General features: G+C 37.3%; 1 protein-coding gene across 1 annotated transcript in view; it reads right to left on the reverse strand.

The window, feature by feature from the left end:
- F8 (coagulation factor VIII) overlaps positions 1-25,075 on the reverse strand; it is a 269,846-nt gene that overhangs the window by 40,262 nt on the left and 204,509 nt on the right. The window contains exon 17 of the mRNA XM_053698910.1: positions 3,864-4,128. Within this exon, the coding sequence (XP_053554885.1) occupies positions 3,864-4,128 (265 nt within the window). The remainder of the gene's footprint in view (positions 1-3,863; positions 4,129-25,075) is intronic.

The following is a 25,075-nucleotide window of genomic DNA, read 5'->3' on the forward strand; positions in this document are numbered from 1 at the left end:
CGGACTATCCTCATTACCTTCAGTCTGAGAATCATCTAGGGCCACACTTTTAAGTGCAACAATATGATCTTTTAAGTGTATAGACATATTAGTTCAATTGGGACACATTCTGAGATGGGGTTCCACCATGGCTTCTAAACACATTGAACAAGGATTTCCCTTAGTGTCAGACATGTTTAACAGACTAGTAGCAGCCGGCAAAGAGAATGACTGGGGGGTGGAGCTAGAGGGGGAGCTATATGGACAGCTCTGCTGTGTGCGCTCTTTGCCACTTCCTGTAGGGAATGAGAATATCCCACAAGTAAAGGATGAAGTCGTGGACTGGATACACCTTGCAAGAGAAAGATAGATAATCCCTTTATTACCCATTCCCCAAATTTGCATAACCAACACTGTTATATTAATATACTTTTTACCTCTGTGGTTATCTTGTTTCTAAGCCTCTGCAGACTGCCCCTTATCTAAGTTATTTTGACAGATATGCATTTTAGCCAATCAGTGCTGACTCTTAAATAACTCCATGGGAGTGAGCCCAATGTTTTCTATATAAAATACATCACCTAGCACTTTCTAACTGTTACAAACCTGTCAAAATGCACTGAGATAAGAGGCAGTTCAATGGCTTAGAAATTAGCATTTGAGCCTACCTAGGTTTAGCTTTCTACAAAGAATACCAAGAGAACAATGCAAATTTGCTGATAAACATAAATTTGAAAGTTGTTTAAAATTGCATATCGTATCTGAACCATGAAAGTTTAATTTTGACTAGACTGTCCCTTTAAAAATGTCCAGATATTATTACAGAGACAGTAAGGTCAAAAATATATTTTTTTCAGATAGAGCATACAATTGTAAACAACGTCACAATTTACTTCTATTATAAAATATGCTTTGTTTTCTTAGTATCCTTTTTAGAAGTTTAAACCTAGTTAGGGTGGGGGCTGCACTTCTGAGAGCTAGCTAAACACATAAGATGAGCCAATGACAAGATCCATAAATAGGTACCAAGAGAATGTAGCAAATTAGATTATAGAAGTTAATTGGAAAGTCGATTAACATTACATACTTGGGTTATAGAAGCAGGGTAGCCCCGAGGAGGGGGGGGGGGAGCCTTAGGTGCTAAGGAGAAAAAAGTACATGGGGGGAGTAATGGGTGGGGGGTCTGTTGGGGAGATTGTGAGGTAAGGGAGTCAAAGTGTAGGGTTACATGCAGTGGAGATCTAGACAATATAAAGGGAGGATTCAGGTGGTGTAGGGTTACATGAGATGAGGATCCAGCTGGTATATTTTTAAATTGAAAGAGTGATAAAGTGTTAAAGGGACACTAAACCCAACATTTTTCTTTCTTGATTCAGATAGAGCATGCAATTTTAAGCAACTTTCTAATTTACTCCTACAGGGAGTGCAGAATTATTAGGCAAATGAGTATTTTGACCACATCATCCTCTTTATGCATGTTGTCTTACTCCAAGCTGTATAGGCTCGAAAGCCTACTACCAATTAAGCATATTAGGGGATGTGCATCTCTGTAATGAGAAGGGTTGTGGTCTAATGACATCAACACCCTATATCAGGTGTGCATAATTATTAGGCAACTTCCTTTCCTTTGGCAAAATGGGTCAAAAGAAGGACTTGACAGGCTCAGAAAAGTCAAAAATAGTGAGATATCTTGCAGAGGGATGCAGCACTCTTAAAATTGCAAAGCTTCTGAAGCGTGATCATCGAACAATCAAGCGTTTCATTCAAATAGTCAACAGGGTCGCAAGAAGCATGTGGAAAAACCAAGGCGCAAAATAACTGCCCATGAACTGAGAAAAGTCAAGCGTGCAGCTGCCAAGATGCCACTTGCCACCAGTTTGGCCATATTTCAGAGCTGCAACATCACTGGAGTGCCCAAAAGCACAAGGTGTGCAATACTCAGAGACATGGCCAAGGTAAGAAAGGCTGAAAGACGACCACCACTGAACAAGACACACAAGCTGAAACGTCAAGACTGGGCCAAAAAATATCTAATTTTTCGAAGGTTTTATGGACTGATGAAATGAGAGTGAGTCTTGATGGGCCAGATGGATGGGCCCGTGGCTGGATTGGTAAAGGGCAGAGAGCTCCAGTCCGACTCAGATGCCAGCAAGGTGGAGGTGGAGTACTGGTTTGGGCTGGTATCATCAAAGATGAGCTTGTGGGGCCTTTTCGGGTTGAGGATGGAGTCAAGCTCAACTCCCAGTCCTACTGCCAGTTTCTGGAAGACACCTTCTTCAAGCAGTGGTACAGGAAGAAGTCTGCATCCTTCAAGAAAAACATGATTTTCATGCAGGACAATGCTCCATCACACGCGTCCAAGTACTCCACAGCGTGGCTGGCAAGAAAGGGTATAAAAGAAGAAAATCTAATGACATGGCCTCCTTGTTCACCTGATCTGAACCCAATTGAGAACCTGTGGTCCATCATCAAATGTGAGATTTACAAGGAGGGAAAACAGTACACCTCTCTGAACAGTGTCTGGGAGGCTGTGGTTGCTGCTGCACGCAATGTTGATGGTGAACAGATCAAAACACTGATAGAATCCATGGATGGCAGGCTTTTGAGTGTCCTTGCAAAGAAAGGTGGCTATATTGGTCACTGATTTGTTTTTGTTTTGTTTTTGAATGTCAGAAATGTATATTTGTGAATGTTGAGATGTTATATTGGTTTCACTGGTAAAAATAAATAATTGAAATGGGTATATATTTGTTTTTTGTTAAGTTGCCTAATAATTATGCACAGTAATAGTCACCTGCACACACAGATATCCCCCTAAAATAGCTATAACTAAAAACAAACTAAAAACTACTTCCAAAACTATTCAGCTTTGATATTAATAAGTTTTTTGGGTTCATTGAGAACATGGTTGTTGTTCAATAATAAAATGAATCCTCAAAAATACAACTTGCCTAATAATTCTGCACTCCCTGTATTATCAAATTTTATTCATTCTCTTGGTATCTTTATTTGAAATGCAAGAATGTAAGTTTAGATGCCGGCCCATTTTTGGTGAACAACCTGGGTTGTCCTTACTGATTGGTGGATAAATTCATCCACCAATAAAAAAGTGCTGACCAGTACTGAACCAAAAAAAACCTTAGATGCCTTCTTTTTCAAATAAAGATTGCAAGAGAATGAAGAGAAATTGATAATAGGAGTAAATTAGAAAGTTGCTTAAAACTGCATGCTCTATCTGAATCACGAAAGAAAACATTTGGCTTCAGTGTCCCTTTAAGTGTGATGATGGCCATGAGGTATAGGGTTAAGTGTAGCGGAAGTTCAGGAAATCGAGGGATAATAGGGATGGGTGATATAGGGTTGAGTGAAGTGGAGATAAAAAAAATAGAGGGTCAACAAGGGGTAGCAGAGATCACTGTATTCTGTATTTTCACAACATAAATCTATTTCCAGGGCTCACTGAGATACTTCATGTACACACTTGTCTAATAGCACTAAACCTCTCTGTTTAGTTACTGCGATCTATTCCAAGCAAAAATTAATAATGTTCATTTCATATGTTATAAATCTAATTGATCCAGATTATAATAATGTATTTAGTTATTCCTTACAATCTGAACAGAGATATTGATTGATGTGTCAAAGCACGGGGGCACAGAAGTTACGCTTAGAATTTCACAGCTTCTGTGCTATTGAGCATACAAATGACGCCATAATATTTCCGACTGCAGTGTCTGAGTAAAATCTTAAATGTTAGTTTTAACAAAAAAAAGAAGAAGAAAAAAACCTTGATAATAACCTCTCTTGTTATGTACAAACATGAAATTAACAAAATATAAGGAAGGATAATAAAAATGGCTGCTTTTTTATCATATTTTCTGTACCGTAGAAGGTGTGTCTTCTTTGGAAGTCAGGGTCTTGACTATTGCAGACTTGTGGGCATGAGGTCCCAAGTGGACCTTGTTGGGTGCAGGCTAAAGGGCACTGTTGTTGTAGGGTGTCACTTAGATACCAACTCTGTGTTTCATCTATCTCCATGAATGTAAGAGAGAAGTCTTGCACAGACAGCTGGCGATCAAAGGAACGGCTCAGCACATGAGGACGACAGGCAAGGAAGGGACCAACAAGACCAGAATGCAGGTCTTTGTTCTGAGGAATAAAAGCGGGAATAAGTTGAAGAAACACTATTTGCACTAGAGTGAGCACAGAGAAAAGAAGAATAGTTATAGAAATAAGGAACAGGTATTATGAGCAGAGAATAAGATGAAAAAGGAAACATAGATGTTGGTAGATGGAGAGAGAGAAAGACGATAAGGTAGCAATTAATAAACAGAAGGATGTAACCCAGAAAATGAAAGTGAGAGATAGAGATAAGTTTAGAGAGAGATGATGATGAATAAGAGAGTAAGGGTGGAGAGAATAAGGTAAAGCTAAACTGAGAAATGTAAAGAAAGGTAGCATGAAAATGAAGATAAAGGTAGGAAGAAATGGAAAGAAAGGAATCAATTGAAGCAGAAGAAATAAGATAAAAATGATAAGACAGTGGACAAAAACAAAATGTAGGCTTACCTGATAAATTATTTTCTTTCCTGGCATGGAGAGTCCACGATTCTATTCAGTTGCTTTTGGGAATTCATCTCCTGCCCACCAGGAGGAGGCAAAGACATCCCAGCAAAGCTCCCACTTTGCATACTCCCCAGTCATTCAGCCAACGGAATAAGGAAAGAGAAAGAGGAACACTAGGGGTAAAGGGGTGCCTGAAGGTTATAAAAATAAATGCTGCCTTAAAAATTATAAAAGGGCGGGTCGTGGACTCTCCGTGCCAGGAAAGAAAATAATTTATCAGGTAAGCATAAATTTTGTTTTCTTTCCAATGGCATCAAGAGTACACAATTCCATTCAATTACTGTTGAGAAACCAATACCCAAGCCAGAGAGGACACAGAATGGACAGGGAAGGAGAACCAAAGGCACCAAAACTAAAGGCATCATTGCTTGAAGCACCTTTCTCCCAAAAGAAGCCACAGCTGAGGCAAAAACATCAAACTTGGGGGCGGAGCCTGCTCTCAAAGCGGCAAGACATGTCTCTGTGAAGCTCCGTGAGGCTGAGAAGATTTTGGCAAATTATCTATATCAAGGCTACAAAATATTCCACTAATTGGATATATCCGACCTTATATATTGCTTCACTTTGCATATACTCTGAGAGCTGATGTTCTGACTTTGTTTTTGTCTATGTTCTCTGGGACGGCTGTGTTGTGGTCTTCTTGCAGGCCCGGAAGTCATCTTAATTCGGGCCTCGTGGAGGTTTTAGAACGCAGGTCCGGGGCTGCCGCATACTAACCCCCCCCCCCCCACTGCCGGGGTTACGGTGTCCTAAAATTAGGACTCTTCTCGATACCTGATCCACTTATAGAAAGGATTCTCTAGCTAACTTTCAATACCGAAGGAGTTACCAACATTAAACCTTAACCATACACTGAAAATGGAGGCCCTGAACAAATGGGAGTCACGGATGACCCAGCTCATAGAGGAACATTACCGGACTCTGACAAAGGAGCTGTGCGATCTCCTTGTAGCCGCCCCAGTAGCTAAGAGTCTCATACCAGACTGCAAGGACCAGTTTAGCCAAACTAAGGCTGTCAAACCTGCACCGGTCAGAATAAGAACAGTAACTAGGCAAGCCCCCACCTTCCATTTGGGGTGGAAACTAAAAAGCAGCTGCTTAGGAACTCCCGCACCAGCGCAACACCTGCAGAGCGAGGGCCGCATAACTCCAATCCAGAGCCTCATCAAGGTCCGGAACGTTCCCGGTATAGAGGCCGATACAGAAATCTTGCCCGTCCAGAGCCTCAACAGATCTAATAAGGGAGCATCTTATGGAAATGCAAAGAAATCTCCTGAGACGGCCTATGATGGGAAGTCCCCGCTACAGGACTGGAGAGAGCGGCTAATTTTCATCTAGATGCGGGCAATTCCGGCAAAATACAAAAGTACAGAGAGGCCACTGCATTAGGGGATATTGAGGGCTTACTGAGCAAAATACAGTCCCCAGATCTGCATACTCTAACCTTACCCAAGCTGACCAAAGCTGTAGAGACTGAAAGTCACCAGAGACATTACAAGTCAGGAATTGGTTGATCTCAGAACGGTCAGATGGAAATGAGCAGCCGAGTCTGTTTTAAAAATACTGAAAAAAGTACCGGTTTTTACGCTTATTACACTGATCTGCTCACATATAAAATCCTTCAAGATATTATGCTAGGAGGACTTTTGCAGTACCTTACGTTTGGGAGACTTATACTGCCCTACTTTCCCCACCTCAGAGATACCACATCTTTGCTTGTAGTTTTTGTAAGGTAACAGTAATGATAGTTAAAGTGTCCCATGAGAGTGTAACAAATATCTAATTTGCTTTCTGCTAAGTAATATTGGGGGTTTCTATATTTACTTCATTGCATATCCAATGAAGTTTTCTGAGAGTGCAGTAGGGCACGTGAACCCATGCCTGATCTGTGTTTTCTGTTATTTCTGTTTTATGTGACAATGCTTGCCGGTAGGCCTTTACCCCATCTGTTCATTTGTTGTTTATTTGTTTAGTTGTTTTCTCACCCTAAAATATTAGCAATGATGGATCCCTCATCAATATGACTTTTTTCATATTAAATACATATGCAGGCCCAAAAGTGGCCATTTCAAAAACTAATTTTCCTCTAGAATACATAAGTGTTTTAAGGTACAAGAGTGACCTTATGTGCCATATGAGGAAACCCTCTAAAGTAGAGACTATAAAACTGAGGTTTCAGATTTTCCCCTACTATGTATTCCTTAGTGTATCATATTAACCTACACCTTTGAATGTTTATATGAAGGTCTTGTTATTCATGTTATGTGTACTTTGGGGTAACCCATTCATGTTGTATTATTCGCATAACCTCAATAAAAAAATTTTTTAAAAACAAAACAAAAAAACATCAAACTTGTAAAATTTTGAAAAATTGAAAAGAAGCCGCCTTACAGTTTGTTCCATGGAAGCTTTGTTTGAACAAACGTTCCTTCTGAGATAAAGGATTAGGACAAAAAGAAGGCACTACAATCTCCTGATTGATATTGTGGTCCAAGACCACCTTGGGAAGAAATCCCAATTTGGTACAGCCTTATACGAATGGAAAAAAAATAAGGAGGATCACACTGTAAGGCAGATAATTCTGAAACTCTACGAGCAGAGGAAATAGCCAACAAAAATAAAACTTTCCAAGACAAAGGTTTAATATCAACATAATGCATATGCTCAAACAGGGCCTGCTTCAGGACACAAAGAACTAAATTAAGGCTCCAAGGAGGAGCAACAGACTTAAACACAGGCCTGATTCGGACCAGGGCCTCAACAAAGGACTGAACATCTGGCAAATTTGCTAACTTCTTGTGTACAAAGACCTAAATGGCAGAGATCTGACCCTACAGAGAACTGACTGACAAACCTTTCTCCAAACCCTCTTGGAGAAACAACAGAATGCGAGGAACTCTCACCTTGTGCCAAGGGAAACCTCGAGACTTGCACCAGGATAGATAGGTGTGCCAGACCTTATGATACATACGGCGAGTCACCGGCTTACAAGCCTGAATCAGAGTGTCAATGACGCTATCTGAAAAACCTCTTTTAGACATGACTAAGCATTCAATCTCCATGCAGTCAGCCTCAGAGAATCTCGATTTTGATGAAGGAACGGACCTTGAAGTAGAAGGTCCGACCTCAGTGGCAACCTCCGACATATTCACCAGAACAACAAACCAAGTCCTGCAAGGCCAAGCTTGAGCAATTAGGATCAACGAGGCACACTCTTGTTTGATGCAGGCTATAACCCTGGGAAGAAGGGCAGATGGAGGAAACCAATATATTAGACTGAATTCCCACGGAACCGCTAACGCACCCACCAGCACTGCCTGAGGGTCCCTCGATCTGGACCTGTATCTGGGCAGCTTGGTATTGAGGTGAGAAGCCATGAGGTCTATCTCCAGAACACCCCACCTGAGGGTTATCTCAGAGAACACCTCCGGATGAAGAGCCCACTCCCCTGGGTCAAAAGTCTGTCTGCTCCGATAGTCCACTTCCCAGTTATCTACACCCGGGTTATGAGTGGCTGAGATGTGGCAATTGTGGGACTCTGCCCACTGAAGGATGAGCAAGACCTCCTTCATAGCTAGGGAACTCCTGGTTCCTCCTTGATGGTTGATATAAGCCACAGATTTTATGTTGTCCGATTGAAATGTGATAAACTGGACATAACTCAGTTGAGGCCACACTATCAGAGCATTGTAGATTGCTCTCAACTCCAGAATATTTATTGGGAGAACGGATTCCTCCTGTAACCAGGATCCCTGCGTCTTAAGGGACCCTAAACTGCACCCCAGCATGAGAGGCTGGCATTCATAGTCACAATCTCCCAAGATGGTCTCAAAAAGAACATGGCTTGAGCTAGATGATCCTGACAGAGCCACCAAGAGAGATTCTCTTGTGTGGTTGTCTAGGACGATCCGCTGAGATAGGTCAGAATTATTGCCTTTCCATTGTCTGAGCGGAATAATTGGCGAGGTCTCAGGTGGAAGTGAGCAAAAGGAATAATGTCCATGGAGGCCTCCATGAGACCAATCACTTCCATGCACTGTGCCACTGAGGGGCGTGCAGAGGATTGAAGACAAAGACTGGAAGAGAGAAGTTTGGATTGTCTGACATCTGTCAGGAAGATCTTCATGGTGACCAAATCTATTATTGTTCCCAAAAAAACAGATCCTGGTATTTGGAACCAGGGAACTCTTGTCCAAATTTATCTTCCACCTGTGAGAGTGAAGAAGGGATAACAGAGAGTCTGTGTGAGATCTTCAAAAGAAAGAAGCTGTGTGAGATCTTGCCAAATGAAAGGATGGAGCCTGAACCAAGATATCGTCCAGGTCTGGTACTACAGAGATTCCCTGGGATCTGACTACCGCTAAAAGAGAGCCCAGCACCTTTGTAAGGATTCTGGGAGCTGTAGCCAGACCAAAATAAAGGGCTACAAATTGAAAGAGTTTGTCTAGAAAGGCAAACTGCAGAAGTTGAAAATGTTCTCTGTGGATAGGAACATAGAGGCATGCGATCTTCAGGTCTATAGTGGTCATAAACTGATCTTCCTGGACCAAGGGGAGAATGGATCTGATAGTTTCCATCTTGAAGGATTGAACCTTGAGAAATTTGTTGAGGCACTTTAGAGCCAGAATAGTAAGAAAGGTTCTCTCTTTCTTGGTAGCCACAAAGAGGTTTGAGTAAAACCCTAAGCCCTGTTCTGAAGGAGGAACAGGAACTATCACTCCCAGGGAAGAAATATCCTTTACACATGCTAAGAATGCCTCTCTTTTCACTGGGTTTGATGAAAGTCTTGATAGAAGGAATCTGCTTCTTGGAGGACTTGAATCCTATCTTGTATCCTAGGGAGACCACATCTACCACCCAAGGATCTGGAACATCGTGAGTCCAATTGTCCTGAAAGAATGAAAGTCTGCCCCCTACACGATCCTGTCCCAGATCGAGGGCCACTCCTTCATGCTGACTTAGTTTCAGAGACAGGCTTTTTGGACTGCTTGTTCTTGATCCAAGGCTAGTTAGGTTTCCAGGAACTCTTGGGCTGGTCGGACTTGGAGGAGGCCAAATGATTCTGTCCCTTGAAATTAAGAAAGGAATGAAAATTAGAAGATTGATGACCCTTTGGCCTAGCCTTCTTATCCTGAGGAAGAAAGGCCCCCTTTCCTCCAGTTACCATGGAGATAATGGAATCCAGACCAGGTCCAAATACAGACTTCCCCTTAAAAGGTAAGGAAAGGAGTCTAGATTTAAAAACATTGAACCTATCTATCAAGCTCCGTATGGAGCTTGAATCCCGTGTTTCTGGCGAGCCTGCAGGCTCACCAGAAACACCAGTTATGAAGCAGTGGTCTAAAGACCGCTGTTCCATAACCCTGTCCACCTGCTCTGATGAGGTGGACAGGAGTCGCCGGAATTCAACACGATCAAGTTAATTGACACCCCCTGCTGGCGCCGGCGTTGCACCAGCAGCTCACAAGAGCTGCTGGTGCAATGCTGAATACAGAGAGCATATTGCTCTCCACATTCAGCGATGTCTGTCGGACCTTATCCGCACTGTCGGATCAGGTCCGACAGACATATGATAAATAGGCCTCCATGTCTTCAGGCTAGGACTTTAGCCACAAGGCTCTGCAAGACAGGACAGCAAGACCAGAGGATTTAGCACTCAGGTGAATGACCTGCATATTTGCATTTCAAATAAAGGAATTGGCTAACTTCAAGGCCTTAATCCTATCCTGAATCTCCTCCAAATGAGTCTGCTCCAAAATTAGTTCAGATAAGGAGTCACACCAATATGTGGCTGCTCCTGCGACCGCCACTATGCCCACAACCGGCTGCCATAACAAACTAAGATGAAGGAGAATTTTCCTTAAGTAGCCTTCCAACTTCCTATCCATGGGGTCCTTAAAGGAGGTACTATCCTCTAGAGGGATAGTAGTTCTCTTGGCCAAGGTGGAGATATCTCCATCCACCTTAGGAATAGTACTCCATAGATCCAGAACTGAGTCTGAGATTGGAAACATCTTCTTAAAAATAGGAGATGGGGAAAATGGAATTCCAGGCTTCTCCCATTACCTAGAAATTATGTCAGACATACGAGCCGGAACTGGAAAAACTTCCACAGACATCATAAACTCTATCCAGCTTTGTTATTTTAGGAGCCTCTGATGGTTTTGACTCCGGAACATCTAAGTTAGCTAGCACCTCCTTAAGTAATAAGCGTGTGTGTTTAAGCTTAAACCTAAAATTAACCTCCTCTGATTCTACTGGACTGTACGAAGCAGAGTCAGAGATCTCACCTTCAGAAGCTGCTGAGGTATGGTCATCCTCAGAGATCTGAGATAAACTGACTAAAGCAGCCTTGGTGATAGCAGGGATTCCTGAATCAGAGGAAACATGTTTAGTCTTTCTCTTACTTGGAATAGGTAAGGAACTTGTGTTGCAAAGTCTCCTGGTAAAAAGATTCCCCCAGAAAGAGATTGAGCTGAGCCACAGGCACGGGGACTGAGGAGAAAGTTGAGGCATGTCAAGGACAACAGAGTCCTGGAGAGGTAGAAGGCTCTGAATAGTTAACTTTTTTAGAAACAGCAGATCTTTTATTTTTTGTCTGTAACATGGAAGCTAAGCATGTGGAACACAATTATGCAGGGGGGATCACATGGGCCTCTTCGCAAAATAAACATTTGTCTAAGTGCAATGATATACTTGAATCCCTGTCCATAGTAAAGGCAAATCCCCACAGAAGAAAATAAAAATGTTTTACATTTTATTTGTATGCTTTAAATCACATTAAATATGTCTGTCTTAAGCAAGATAAATCCGGAGCTAGCATGGCTTATACCAGATTAAAAAGCAAAGGAATCCCCAAATTGGCCGGTAAGATAAATGTTAATTGGCACCTCTATAACTCCAGCCGTACCTGGGGCAACTCACCACCTCCGTGGCACTAAACTATTCCCCTGTCGAGCCGCTCGATGCTCTGCACCTTTGAAATGTTGGAAGGAAATAGACACGCAGCCGGTCACGTGAAGGAAAGAAAAACATAGAACCGCACAAAAACCACAGCGCCTTCTGAGAGGAAAAAACACTGTAAGCTATTTCACATGCTGTGTTAAAGTTCTTATCTCGGTTTATCTGCACAATAAAGATAAAAAAACTAGCAATCCTGCATAAGCCCTTAAACCCTGACAGCCTCAGTCCCAAATGCTGACACAATCCAATCTGAGGAAGTAGTCAGCTAATTTAGAGATACAGCAGTGCTCTCAAAATAAAAAAATGTTGCAGATAAAATATAAACAAATTCCAAACTAGGAATATTGTTATAAGTCCCCAGGCTCCAGAAGAAAATGGGACTCTCAAAGTGTTTAACCCTTTCAAACCTGTGAAGGAAAGAACCACTTACCTCTGGAGCATCTGCTGTGCCTTCGAGGTCTGCCAGCTTCATCCAGACTTCTGACAGGGACCTGAAGAAGAAGAAAAGCAGCGCAACTAACACTGGTTGCCAGGTAGGGGGTTAGCACAGGTTGCTGGAGAGAGGACAGAGAAATTCCCTGCGACCTCCAGCAGCTAACAGTTACCAATACTTATACGAAAGAGGTTTACATAGATACATTTACCCCAGTCCTATCTTGAAGGGAAGTTACCCATAAAAGGACATAAATACATTGTATCTTCAGAGCACTATCTTTGCCTCCTCATTGTTACAGAGGCAAAGAATGACTGGGGAGTATGGGAAGTGGGAGGGATACTTAAAGTGATGGTAAATTTCTCTCTTGGTACACAACAGATTCGGATTCTGTAATAGCATATCTATTAAACCGCCTTAAATTTTTTTTACTTTTTATATGTCATTTTATTATATTTTCAACTTATTTACAAACCGTTGTAACGCTGCATCGCTCCGCCCCTTATATTTTCTTCACTGAAGGCACTAGATACGTACCTTGTTTCCACCCTCTCTGCACGTCAGAGAATTTGCGCGCTCCCGACCCTGCTATTTTCCACACATGCGCATTGGGTTTGTAATATTGTAAAATATCAGTAAGTCTTAAAATATTTTATTTTTATACAATTTTCATATTTATTTACCAGAACCGAAAATTGATAGTGATGGGGTGTTATTTTTTAATCTCAAATCGTGTGGAAGCGCATGAGTACCCACTGTCTGGCGACAGACTTGCTTATTGTTCCGACTTAAAGGGACACTGTACCCAAAAATTTTCTTTCATGATTCAGATAGAGCATGCAATTTTAAGCAACTTTCTAATTTACTCCTATTATCAAATCTTCTTTATTCTCTTGGTATCTTTATTTGAAATGCAAGAATGTAAGTTTAGATGCCGGCCCATTTTTGGTGAACAACCTAGGTTGTCCTTGCTGATTGGTGGATAAATTCATCCACCAATCAAAAACTGCTGTCCAGAGTTCTGAACCAAGAAAAAAAGCTTAGATGTCTTCTTTTTCATATAAAGATAGCAAGAGAACAAAGAAAAATTGATAATAGGAGTAAATTAGAAAGTTGCTTAAAATTGCATGCTCTATCTGAATCACAAAAACAGAATTTATGCTTACCTGATAAATTACTTTCTCCAACGGTGTGTCCGGTCCACGGCGTCATCCTTACTTGTGGGATATTCTCTTCCCCAACAGGAAATGGCAAAGAGTCCCAGCAAAGCTGGTCACATGATCCCTCCTAGGCTCCGCCCACCCCAGTCATTCAACCGACGGACAGGAGGAAATATATATAGGAGAAACCATATGATACCGTGGTGACTGTAGTTAGAGAAAATAATTCATCAGTAGAGGGTTAGAGTTAATACAAAGATTCTGCACTCAGACTCTTAGCTAGTCCCAAATGGTGATGTAACCTCAAAAACACTATCACCGAGTTTAGAAAAGGGGAAAGAGTGATTGGGATAGCGCTATGCAGCTGCGAGTCTTATAGAGTGAAAATAAATAAATGTTAGTTTGGATCTATTTATATCTGCATATGAGGGTGTCCCTGTTTTGGTTGTCCAACTTTGCGATTTTTATTTTGGTATGTAAAGATCCCCAGTTTATTTGGATCATAAAAGTTGGATGATAGAGTATTTACTATATTTTTAAGAAACAGTCTTATTTAGATCGTATAACCTGGATGATAGAGTATTTACTATATTTTTAGAAATAGTCTTGTGTCCTATGTTTTTTATATATATATGTATCTTATAGATATTATTATAAAAAATGATGCATAATTATAAAAAATGATGCATAAGAAGAAAGAGGAGCAAGTGCTTTAAGATATATGTATTTTATTCCTATACAGATAGGGTACTTATCATAAAATAGTAAACAATAAAATCTAACACATAGATGCCGGCATCTAGATTTAAAAAACAGTTTCAGTTTGAAATTTGTACTTGTTTTATTCTTGTTTTATTCTATCAGTATTACTGCTAGTTTGGGACTATACCCGTGGTTTTATGAAAGCAGCTCTGATTGGCAACACCTGATGAACAACAATAGGTTTCTATTCCTTGACACACATGTATCGTATATTTTGTTGGTTACAATTACAATTTTTCAGTGCAGATCTAGTTTTACAATATATAAGCTAGGTTAATGTGAATACCACGTATTTTTGCTTAGACAGCGATATTCCAGGTCTATGGTGGTTATTTACAGCAGTAAATGGTAGAAAGTGGATTTATCTGTCATATATACGTGTATACGTGTATAAGCAGATTGTCTCTTGTTATAAAAACCTTTTTACATTGTCCATATTCTGGATCTCCTCCGTTAAAGTTGTGACCGGCCGGTCCTTTGGTGAAGTAGTTCCGTATGTTTTCCTTTGTTTAGGTTAAAATCCGGGTTCTTCCGGTGTTTCCTGATCCAATTGTGGATTTTCTCCTTGTGTCTGTGTAGCCCTTAAGCCAGGTGATTGAGGCTGGAACGGTTACTGGATCCTTGGATAGGAATTGCACATATGGAGTCTGTCCCTGGAAAGTGGGATATGGCTCGATGTACCTATCCTAGCCAGCCCGAACACAAGAAAAACCTCTCACCTGCTGGGTTCTGTATTTGGATCTCCTGTGACTGTCAGCAATCTCTACGCGTTTCAGCCTGGGGCCTTTATCAAGATGCTTGTGTGCTGTGCAGTCTGGATTTAAATATCGTCTCCATCTTCCTGATTGGATCTTGTTCTTGACCAATCCCTATTGTTTATTTGTTGTTCCTCCTCCTGGAAGGTTGTCTCATATTCCTTAATGTTGTTAATATAAGATTATCTATCCTTTATACATCCTGACCTGTTGTTATTAAATTTCAAACTTATTAGTTCATCTGTGATTGCATATGAGTTGTTATTTATTGTGAAAATAGAGATATAGATGAAAATACAAATACAAATAGAAATAAGAACACCATTCTCAAGCCTATGCTCCATTCTTCCTTAAATGTTTTTTTGAAATGTTTTTTTGGGGGGGGGTTTATTCTTGATCAACTTATATCATTTGTTTCTTTATATTCCTATGTTTTAAATAGAAATAGATATTGTGGTCTCAAACGTGTAGTTTTGTGCTCTCGCTTTGATTTGCAAGAGATAATAATCCTGAGTAGTATATTATTTATCAAGTAATAGTTTATAAATTTTATATAGATAACTGCCTGTATTCCAGTCATATATTAACCCTTTTCTAACATAATGGTGAAATACGTTTCCTAAGTTTTAAAAGTGTGAGTTTTATTAGACCATTGTTTATCTATGTGTTTAACATCTTAATTCTATTGGTTTTCAGGGGAAAAGAAAAAAATTTTTTTTTATTTTTTTATTATACGAATAGGTTTGCTCCATGGTTTTGTGAAATTTTTTGTTGTGTTAGAGTTCCTTAAATCTCTTAGTGAGGAGCGTGATAGATATTTTTAAATATGTTCATTACTTTACCTATGTGTTTAACATGTGTCTATATATTGTTCGTGCTAGAAAAAGATTTTTTGTGTGTGTGTTTTAAGTGTTTATTCGTGAACTTTTTTAGAAGTGTAATTTTAGGCTCCTATAATATCTTTCTTGCCAGTGAGTATAATGTGGTGAAAGGTTATATATACAATGCAGTCTGTATTTTTTATTATCACAGTTATATTAATGTATTTAGATCCATTTCTGAATTTAATCCAAATGGGTGTAATGTTTTGAAATTGAAAATACATTCTGCTTCCTTTTTGAGGAGGAGTGTATTCATATTCCCCCCCCCCTTATTCCCAAATGTAATTTTTTGATACCCCAGTATTTGAAATCTTTTAAATTACTGGAGTGTTTTTCTTTAAAATGTGAGTACAGTATTGTGTCTGTCGCTTCGTGTTCTATTTTTAGAATATGTTCTCGTATCCTATCTTTTACAGTTCTACTTGTTTGACCAAAATATAGTAGATTACATGTACATTTTATGCAGTAGATGACATTCCTGTCTGTACATCTTATTAGTTGATTTATTTTTAGACAGAAATTTGAATTGGATGATCTTATTTCCTTTCTTTTTTCACTGTATTTACAAGATTTACAGGATATACAGGGGAAGAAACCTTTTAGTTTATTTCCATTTAGGTCTCCATCAACAATGTTGTTTCTTTCTCTATACTCACTCGGTGATAATATCATTTTAAGGTTTTTGGCCCTTTTAAAAATTATGTCTGGTTGCTTTCTTACCCTTTTTCCTAGGATTTGATCTTGTTTTATTAGATGCCAATTCCTTTTCAGAATTTTTCTTATTTCAAAGTGTTGGCTACTGTATTCGGTTATGAATGGTATAAAGAAATCATCGATTTCTCTTTCTTCTTTATTTTTCTTTATTAATAGAGACTCTCTATCTACTGTTGCCACTTCCTGTCTTATCTTTTCTACAGTGTCTTTATTATACCCCTTCTCTATGAATCTAGATGTAAGTATATTAGATTGAGATTGGTAACTTTCGAGTGTGGAGCAGTTTTTCCTTACTCGTAGATACTGTCCTTTTGGGATATTAGATTTCCACTGTTTGAGGTGGCAACTTTCTGCATGTATATAGTTGTTTGCATCTATAGTTTTAAAATAGTTTTTGGTATTGATTTGGAGGTTGTTAATTTCGATTACAATATCTAAAAAGTGTATTTTCCATCTACTATATTCATGCGTAAATGTGATACCAAGACTATTGGTATTGAGGTCTATAATAAATGTGTCTAATAATTCTGTGTCTCCTTGCCAGATGATGAATATATCGTCAATATATCTGCAGTAGAGCACAAGGTTCGCCCCCCATGGGCCATTATGTATATGTTCATCTTCAAATTGTCCCATGAATAAATTTGCGTAACTGGGGGCGAACCTTGTGCCCATTGCCGTTCCCTTAGTCTGTAAATATACCTCATTATTAAAATAAAAACTATTATTTTGTAAGATGAAGTTTATGCATTCCATAATAAATCTGTTCTGATGTTCAGGTAGTTCCTCATCTTTATCTAAGGTTTTTTTCACAGCTTTTTGTCCTAGTTCATGTGATATATTAGTGTACAAGGAATTCACATCACATGTCACTAGTGTGTAATTTTCTTTCCATGTTATTTCTCTAATCTTGTTAATAAAGTGTGTGGAGTCTCTAAGGTATGCTGGTAATTTAGTAACATACTTCTGTAAGTAGAAGTCCACATATTGTGACAAATTTGATGTTAAGCTGTTTATCCCAGAAATGATGGGACGTCCTGGAGGTTTCTCTAAATTTTTATGCACTTTTGGCAGAAAGTAAAATGTAGGTGTTTTAGGGTGGTCTATGGAGAGGAATTCTGATTCTGAATCGTTTATAATTCCTTCATCTTTTGCTTTTTTAAGTATGTTACTTAATTTATCTTTTTGTATTTTAATGGGATTATGTTTTAGTTTCTCATATGTGAATTTGTCTTGCAATATTCTATTTGATTCCTCTACATAGTATGTCCTATCCATAATGACCAGCCCCCCACCTTTGTCGGCCGGTTTGATTATGATCTCTTTGTTATTCTGAAGTTCTTTTAGTGTTTGAATTTCTTTCCTATTCATATTTCTCCTAATTGGTTTGGATTGATCTAGGGCCTCTAATTCTTTTTTTATGTTCTGTTCAAATAATTTAATATGCTCACTTTTGTCCTGGGTTGGATAAAAAGACGATTTCGCTCGTAGATTGGTGTGTTTGTATTGACTATTCTCGTTTTTATTCCTGTCTTGTATCGGATTTTTAAAAAAATACCTTTTTAGTGTGAGTTTGCGGATGTATTGGTTGATGTTAATGAGGGTCTCAAATTTGTTGAGTTTGCATGATGGAGCGAAGGATAGGCCCTTATTAAGTACTCTTTCTTGGTCTTTATTTAGTGGTGTTTTGCTTATGTTAAATATGCCAATTTTCTCTTTTTCATTGTTTGTGGTTATCTCCTCACTGTTTTGTTTTGGGGTTCCTCTCCCTCTTCTGCCTCTAACCTTCTTTTCCCTTGCTGTAATCTTCGGGGTTTTGCTTCCTCTATTAGGTTTCTTGATGTCCCCGCTCTGGCGGGGGTTTCTTCTAAAAAATGTACACTAGTGGGGGTTGTGTTTGCTTTTGTATTGTCTGATTTATTCTTATATTCTCTCCTTGGACTAGTTTCTTGTCTTAGTGGCATGAATCTATTATATGTCGGTATTCTCCAGTTGTCCTGTCTATTATATGAATCATCCCTTTTTGTGGGTCTAAAGTCTCTATCTCTATTCCAAGTGTTCTGATATGGTTCATTGTAATATCTCTCATGATGTTTATCTATGGGATCTTGGTGGTAGTGTTCGCTCTCTCTATAGTGATAGTTTTGGTAAGGTTCTCTATGTCGGTGTTCTTGGTATTGGTCTCTATTCCTATTCCAATTCTGATACGTTCTATTGTTGTCAAAATTCCTATGGGGTTTTTCCCAATGTGGTTTTTCCCAGTTTGAATTTTCCCAGTGTCTATCTGGTTTATTATAAGTTTCATCTCTCCAATTCCTATAATTGTTTCTCCATCCTCTTCCATATGAGTTATTCTCATATTGTTGTACTGTATTGTGTGTCATATGTGAGTTTTTAAGTGAATTTTTCTTGTTCGTGTTATTAGTTTTCTTTTTACTGAATATGTGTATTGGTTCTTTCCTTGTATTTTCTATTTTTGTATCACCATTGGTGGTTGTGTCACTGATGTTCTCTTGTTCTTCCCATACTGGGTTATTTGTTTGTGTGGTATCCTCGTCATCTTTTTTATAGTCTGCTGAGTCTCTATAAAATTTGGAGTTTTTCTGTGTTACAATATTTTCTTTTAATTCTGATATTCTTTTAATGATCTCACTTTGTATATTTTTGTCATCTTCCTTTATTTCCATGTTACCTAGTTTATCTTTAATTATTTCTATCTCCTCTTTAGTTGTGTCTAGTTGTAATTTCCTTGCTTTGACTATGATATTCATTAAGTTAATTGAGGCTGTTTCTAACACTTCAAACCATTCTTTGGACAATGTGTCAGGTAGTGCAAATGTGCAGTCCTTTTTAAGTCTGAGACCTCTCTGTACCATTTTTAAGTTAATGTAATTCTGTATATATTTTATTTCTAGTATATGTTTTATTTCTTTACACATTATGTCTTCTAGATCAGAATAAATGTTTTCTATGTTTGTGGTCTCTAATGTGTTGTACATTCTATTGTTTGTGTTTGTGTCTATATTCTGAAGTATTAAGTCTCTATGGCTAAAGATGTCCATATTTTATATTTGTATTTAACTATTCTTTAGTCACGTGTCCTTTTTATTTCTATCGAATTTTTATTATTTATATTTCCTTTAAAATATAGATGAATTTCTTTATTCAGTATTTTGAGTGTTGATAATTTTATAGTTTTTAAATGTTAATAATTTCACAATTTGGAGTGTATAAATCAAGTTTGGTAAGTAATGAGTGGATCTTTGTATAAGAGGTTATTGTAGTACTATAGAGGGTTAGAGTTAATACAAAGATTCTACACTCAGACTCTTAGCTAGTCCCAAATGGTGATGTAACCTCAAAAACACTATCACCGAGTTTAGAAAAGGGGAAAGAGTGAATGGGATAGCGCTATGCAGCTGCGAGTCTTATAGAGTGAAAATAAATAAATGTTAGTTTGGATCTATTTATATCTGCATATGAGGGTGTCCCCGTTTTGGTTGTCCAACTTTGCGATTTTTATTTTGGTATGTAAAGATCCCCAGTTTATTTGGATCATATAAGTTGGATGATAGAGTATTTACTATATTTTTAAGAAACAGTCTTATTTAGATCGTATAACCTGGATGATAGAGTATTTACTATATTTTTAGAAATAGTCTTGTGTCCTATGTTTTTTATATATATATGTATCTTATAGATATTATTATAAAAAATGATGCATAATTATAAAAAATGATGCATAAGAAGAAAGAGGAGCAAGTGCTTTAAGATATATGTATTTTATTCCTATACAGATAGGGTACTTATCATAAAATAGTAAACAATAAAATCTAACACATAGATGCCGGCATCTAGATTTAAAAAACAGTTTCAGTTTGAAATTTGTACTTGTTTTATTCTTGTTTTATTCTATCAGTATTACTGCTAGTTTGGGACTATACCCGTGGTTTTATGAAAGCAGCTCTGATTGGCAACACCTGATAAACAACAATAGGTTTCTATTCCTTGACACACATGTATCGTATATTTTGTTGGTTACAATTACAATTTTTCAGTGCAGATCTATTTTTACAATATATAAGCTAGGTTAATGTGAATACCACGTATTTTTGCTTAGACAGCGATATTCCAGGTCTATGGTGGTTATTTACAGCAGTAAATGGTAGAAAGTGGATTTATCTGTCATATATACGTGTATACGTGTATAAGCAGATTGTCTCTTGTTATAAAAACCTTTTTACATTGTCCATATTCTGGATCTCCTCCGTTAAAGTTGTGACCGGCCGGTCCTTTGGTGAAGTAGTTCCGTATGTTTTCCTTTGTTTAGGTTAAAATCCGGGTTCTTCCGGTGTTTCCTGATCCAATTGTGGATTTTCTCCTTGTGTCTGTGTAGCCCTTAAGCCAGGTGATTGAGGCTGGAACGGTTACTGGATCCTTGGATAGGAATTGCACATATGGAGTCTGTCCCTGGAAAGTGGGATATGGCTCAATGTACCTATCCTAGCCAGCCCGAACACAAGAAAAACCTCTCACCTGCTGGGTTCTGTATTTGGATCTCCTGTGACTGTCAGCAATCTCTACGCGTTTCAGCCTGGGGCCTTTATCAAGATGCTTGTGTGCTGTGCAGTCTGGATTTAAATATCGTCTCCATCTTCCTGATTGGATCTTGTTCTTGACCAATCCCTATTGTTTATTTGTTGTTCCTCCTCCTGGAAGGTTGTCTCATATTCCTTAATGTTGTTAATATAAGATTATCTATCCTTTATACATCCTGACCTGTTGTTATTAAATTTCAAACTTATTAGTTCATCTGTGATTGCATATGAGTTGTTATTTATCGTGAAAATAGAGATATAGATGAAAATACAAATACAAATAGAAATAAGAACACCATTCTCAAGCCTATGCTCCATTCTTCCTTAAATGTTTTTTTGAAATGTTTTTTGGGGGGGGGGTTTATTCTTGATCAACTTATATCATTTGTTTCTTTATATTCCTATGTTTTAAATAGAAATAGATATTGTGGTCTCAAACGTGTAGTTTTGAGCTCTCGCTTTGATTTGCAAGAGATAATAATCCTGAGTAGTATATTATATATCAAGTAATAGTTTATAAATTTTATATAGATAACTGCCTGTATTCCAGTCATATATAAACCCTTTTCTAACATAATGGTGAAATACGTTTCCTAAGTTTTAAAAGTGTGAGTTTTATTAGACCATTGTTTATCTATGTGTTTAACATCTTAATTCTATTGGTTTTCAGGGGAAAAGAAAAAAATTTTTTTTAATTTTTTTATTATACGAATAGGTTTGCTCCATGGTTTTGTGAAATTTTTTGTTGTGTTAGAGTTCCTTAAATCTCTTAGTGAGGAGCGTGATAGATATTTTTAAATATGTTCATTACTTTACCTATGTGTTTAACATGTGTCTATATATTGTTCGTGCTAGAAAAAGATTTTTTGTGTGTGTGTTTTAAGTGTTTATTCGTGAACTTTTTTAGAAGTGTAATTTTAGGCTCCTATAATATCTTTCTTGCCAGTGAGTATAATGTGGTGAAAGGTTATATATACAATGCAGTCTGTATTTTTTATTATCACAGTTATATTAATGTATTTAGATCCATTTCTGAATTTAATCCAAATGGGTGTAATGTTTTGAAATTGAAAATACATTCTGCTTCCTTTTTGAGGAGGAGTGTATTCATATTCCCCCCCCCCTTATTCCCAAATGTAATTTTTTGATACCCCAGTATTTGAAATCTTTTAAATTACTGGAGTGTTTTTCTTTAAAATGTGAGTACAGTATTGTGTCTGTCGCTTCGTGTTCTATTTTTAGAATATGTTCTCGTATCCTATCTTTTACAGTTCTACTTGTTTGACCAAAATATAGTAGATTACATGTACATTTTATGCAGTAGATGACATTCCTGTCTGTACATCTTATTAGTTGATTTATTTTTAGACAGAAATTTGAATTGGATGATCTTATTTCCTTTCTTTTTTCACTGTATTTACAAGATTTACAGGATATACAGGGGAAGAAACCTTTTAGTTTATTTCCATTTAGGTCTCCATCAACAATGTTGTTTCTTTCTCTATACTCACTCGGTGATAATATCATTTTAAGGTTTTTGGCCCTTTTAAAAATTATGTCTGGTTGCTTTCTTACCCTTTTTCCTAGGATTTGATCTTGTTTTATTAGATGCCAATTCCTTTTCAGAATTTTTCTTATTTCAAAGTGTTGGCTACTGTATTCGGTTATGAATGGTATAAAGAAATCATCGATTTCTCTTTCTTCTTTATTTTTCTTTATTAATAGAGACTCTCTATCTACTGTTGCCACTTCCTGTCTTATCTTTTCTACAGTATCTTTATTATACCCCTTCTCTATGAATCTAGATGTAAGTATATTAGATTGAGATTGGTAACTTTCGAGTGTGGAGCAGTTTTTCCTTACTCGTAGATACTGTCCTTTTGGGATATTAGATTTCCACTGTTTGAGGTGGCAACTTTCTGCATGTATATAGTTGTTTGCATCTATAGTTTTAAAATAGTTACGCAAATTTATTCATGGGACAATTTGAAGATGAACATATACATAATGGCCCATGGGGGGTGAACCTTGTGCTCTACTGCAGATATATTGACGATATATTCATCATCTGGCAAGGAGACACAGAATTATTAGACACATTTATTATAGACCTCAATACCAATAGTCTTGGTATCACATTTACGCATGAATATAGTAGATGGAAAATACACTTTTTAGATATTGAAATCGAAATTAACAACCTCCAAATCAATACCAAAAACTATTTTAAAACTATAGATGCAAACAACTATATACATGCAGAAAGTTGCCACCTCAAACAGTGGAAATCTAATATCCCAAAAGGACAGTATCTACGAGTAAGGAAAAACTGAACCACACTCGAAAGTTACCAATCTCAATCTAATATACTTACATCTAGATTCATAGAGAAGGGGTATAATAAAGACACTGTAGAAAAGATAAGACAGGAAGTGGCAACAGTAGATAGAGAGTCTCTATTAATAAAGAAAAATAAAGAAGAAAGAGAAATCGATGATTTCTTTATACCATTCATAACCGAATACAGTAGCCAACACTTTGAAATAAGAAAAATTCTGAAAAGGAATTGGCATCTAATAAAACAAGATCAAATCCTAGGAAAAAGGGTAAGAAAGCAACCAGACATAATTTTTAAAAGGGCCAAAAACCTTAAAATGATATTATCACCGAGTGAGTATAGAGAAAGAAACAACATTGTTGATGGAGACCTAAATGGAAATAAACTAAAAGGTTTCTTCCCCTGTATATCCTGTAAAACTTGTAAATACAGTGAAAAAAGAAAGGAAATAAGATCATCCAATTCAAATTTCTGTCTAAAAATAAATCAACTAATAAGATGTACAGACAGGAATGTCATCTACTGCATAAAATGTACATGTAATCTACTATATTTTGGTCAAACAAGTAGAACTGTAAAAGATAGGATACGAGAACATATTCTAAAAATAGAACACGAAGCGACAGACACAATACTGTACTCACATTTTAAAGAAAAACACTCCAGTAATTTAAAAGATTTCAAATACTGGGGTATCAAAAAATTACATTTGGGAATAAGGGGGGGGGGGAATATGAATACACTCCTCCTCAAAAAGGAAGCAGAATGTATTTTCAATTTCAAAACATTACACCCATTTGGATTAAATTCAGAAATGGATCTAAATACATTAATATAACTGTGATAATAAAAAATACAGACTGCATTGTATATATAACCTTTCACCACATTATACTCACTGGCAAGAAAGATATTATAGGAGCCTAAAATTACACTTCTAAAAAAGTTCACGAATAAACACTTAAAACACACACACAAAAAATCTTTTTCTAGCACGAACAATATATAGACACATGTTAAACACATAGGTAAAGTAATGAACATATTTAAAAATATCTATCACGCTCCTCACTAAGAGATTTAAGGAACTCTAACACAACAAAAAATTTCACAAAACCATGGAGCAAACCTATTCGTATAATAAAAAAATTAAAAAATTTTTTTTTCTTTTCCCCTGAAAACCAATAGAATTAAGATGTTAAACACATAGATAAACAATGGTCTAATAAAACTCACACTTTTAAAACTTAGGAAACGTATTTCACCATTATGTTAGAAAAGGGTTTATATATGACTGGAATACAGGCAGTTATCTATATAAAATTTATAAACTATTACTTGATAAATAATATACTACTCAGGATTATTATCTCTTGCAAATCAAAGCGAGAGCACAAAACTACACGTTTGAGACCACAATATCTATTTCTATTTAAAACATAGGAATATAAAGAAACAAATTATATAAGTTGATCAAGAATAAAACCCCCCCCAAAAAAACATTTCAAAAAAACATTTAAGGAAGAATGGAGCATAGGCTTGAGAATGGTGTTCTTATTTCTATTTGTATTTGTATTTTCATCTATATCTCTATTTTCACGATAAATAACAACTCATATGCAATCACAGATGAACTAATAAGTTTGAAATTTAATAACAACAGGTCAGGATGTATAAAGGATAGATAATCTTATATTAACAACATTAAGGAATATGAGACAACCTTCCAGGAGGAGGAACAACAAATAAACAATAGGGATTGGTCAAGAACAAGATCCAATCAGGAAGATGGAGACGATATTTAAATCCAGACTGCACAGCACACAAGCATCTTGATAAAGGCCCCAGGCTGAAACGCGTAGAGAT

Source organism: Bombina bombina, chromosome 1 (genome assembly GCF_027579735.1).
Source record: "Bombina bombina isolate aBomBom1 chromosome 1, aBomBom1.pri, whole genome shotgun sequence".
In the NCBI taxonomy this organism is placed as follows: domain Eukaryota; kingdom Metazoa; phylum Chordata; class Amphibia; order Anura; family Bombinatoridae; genus Bombina; species Bombina bombina.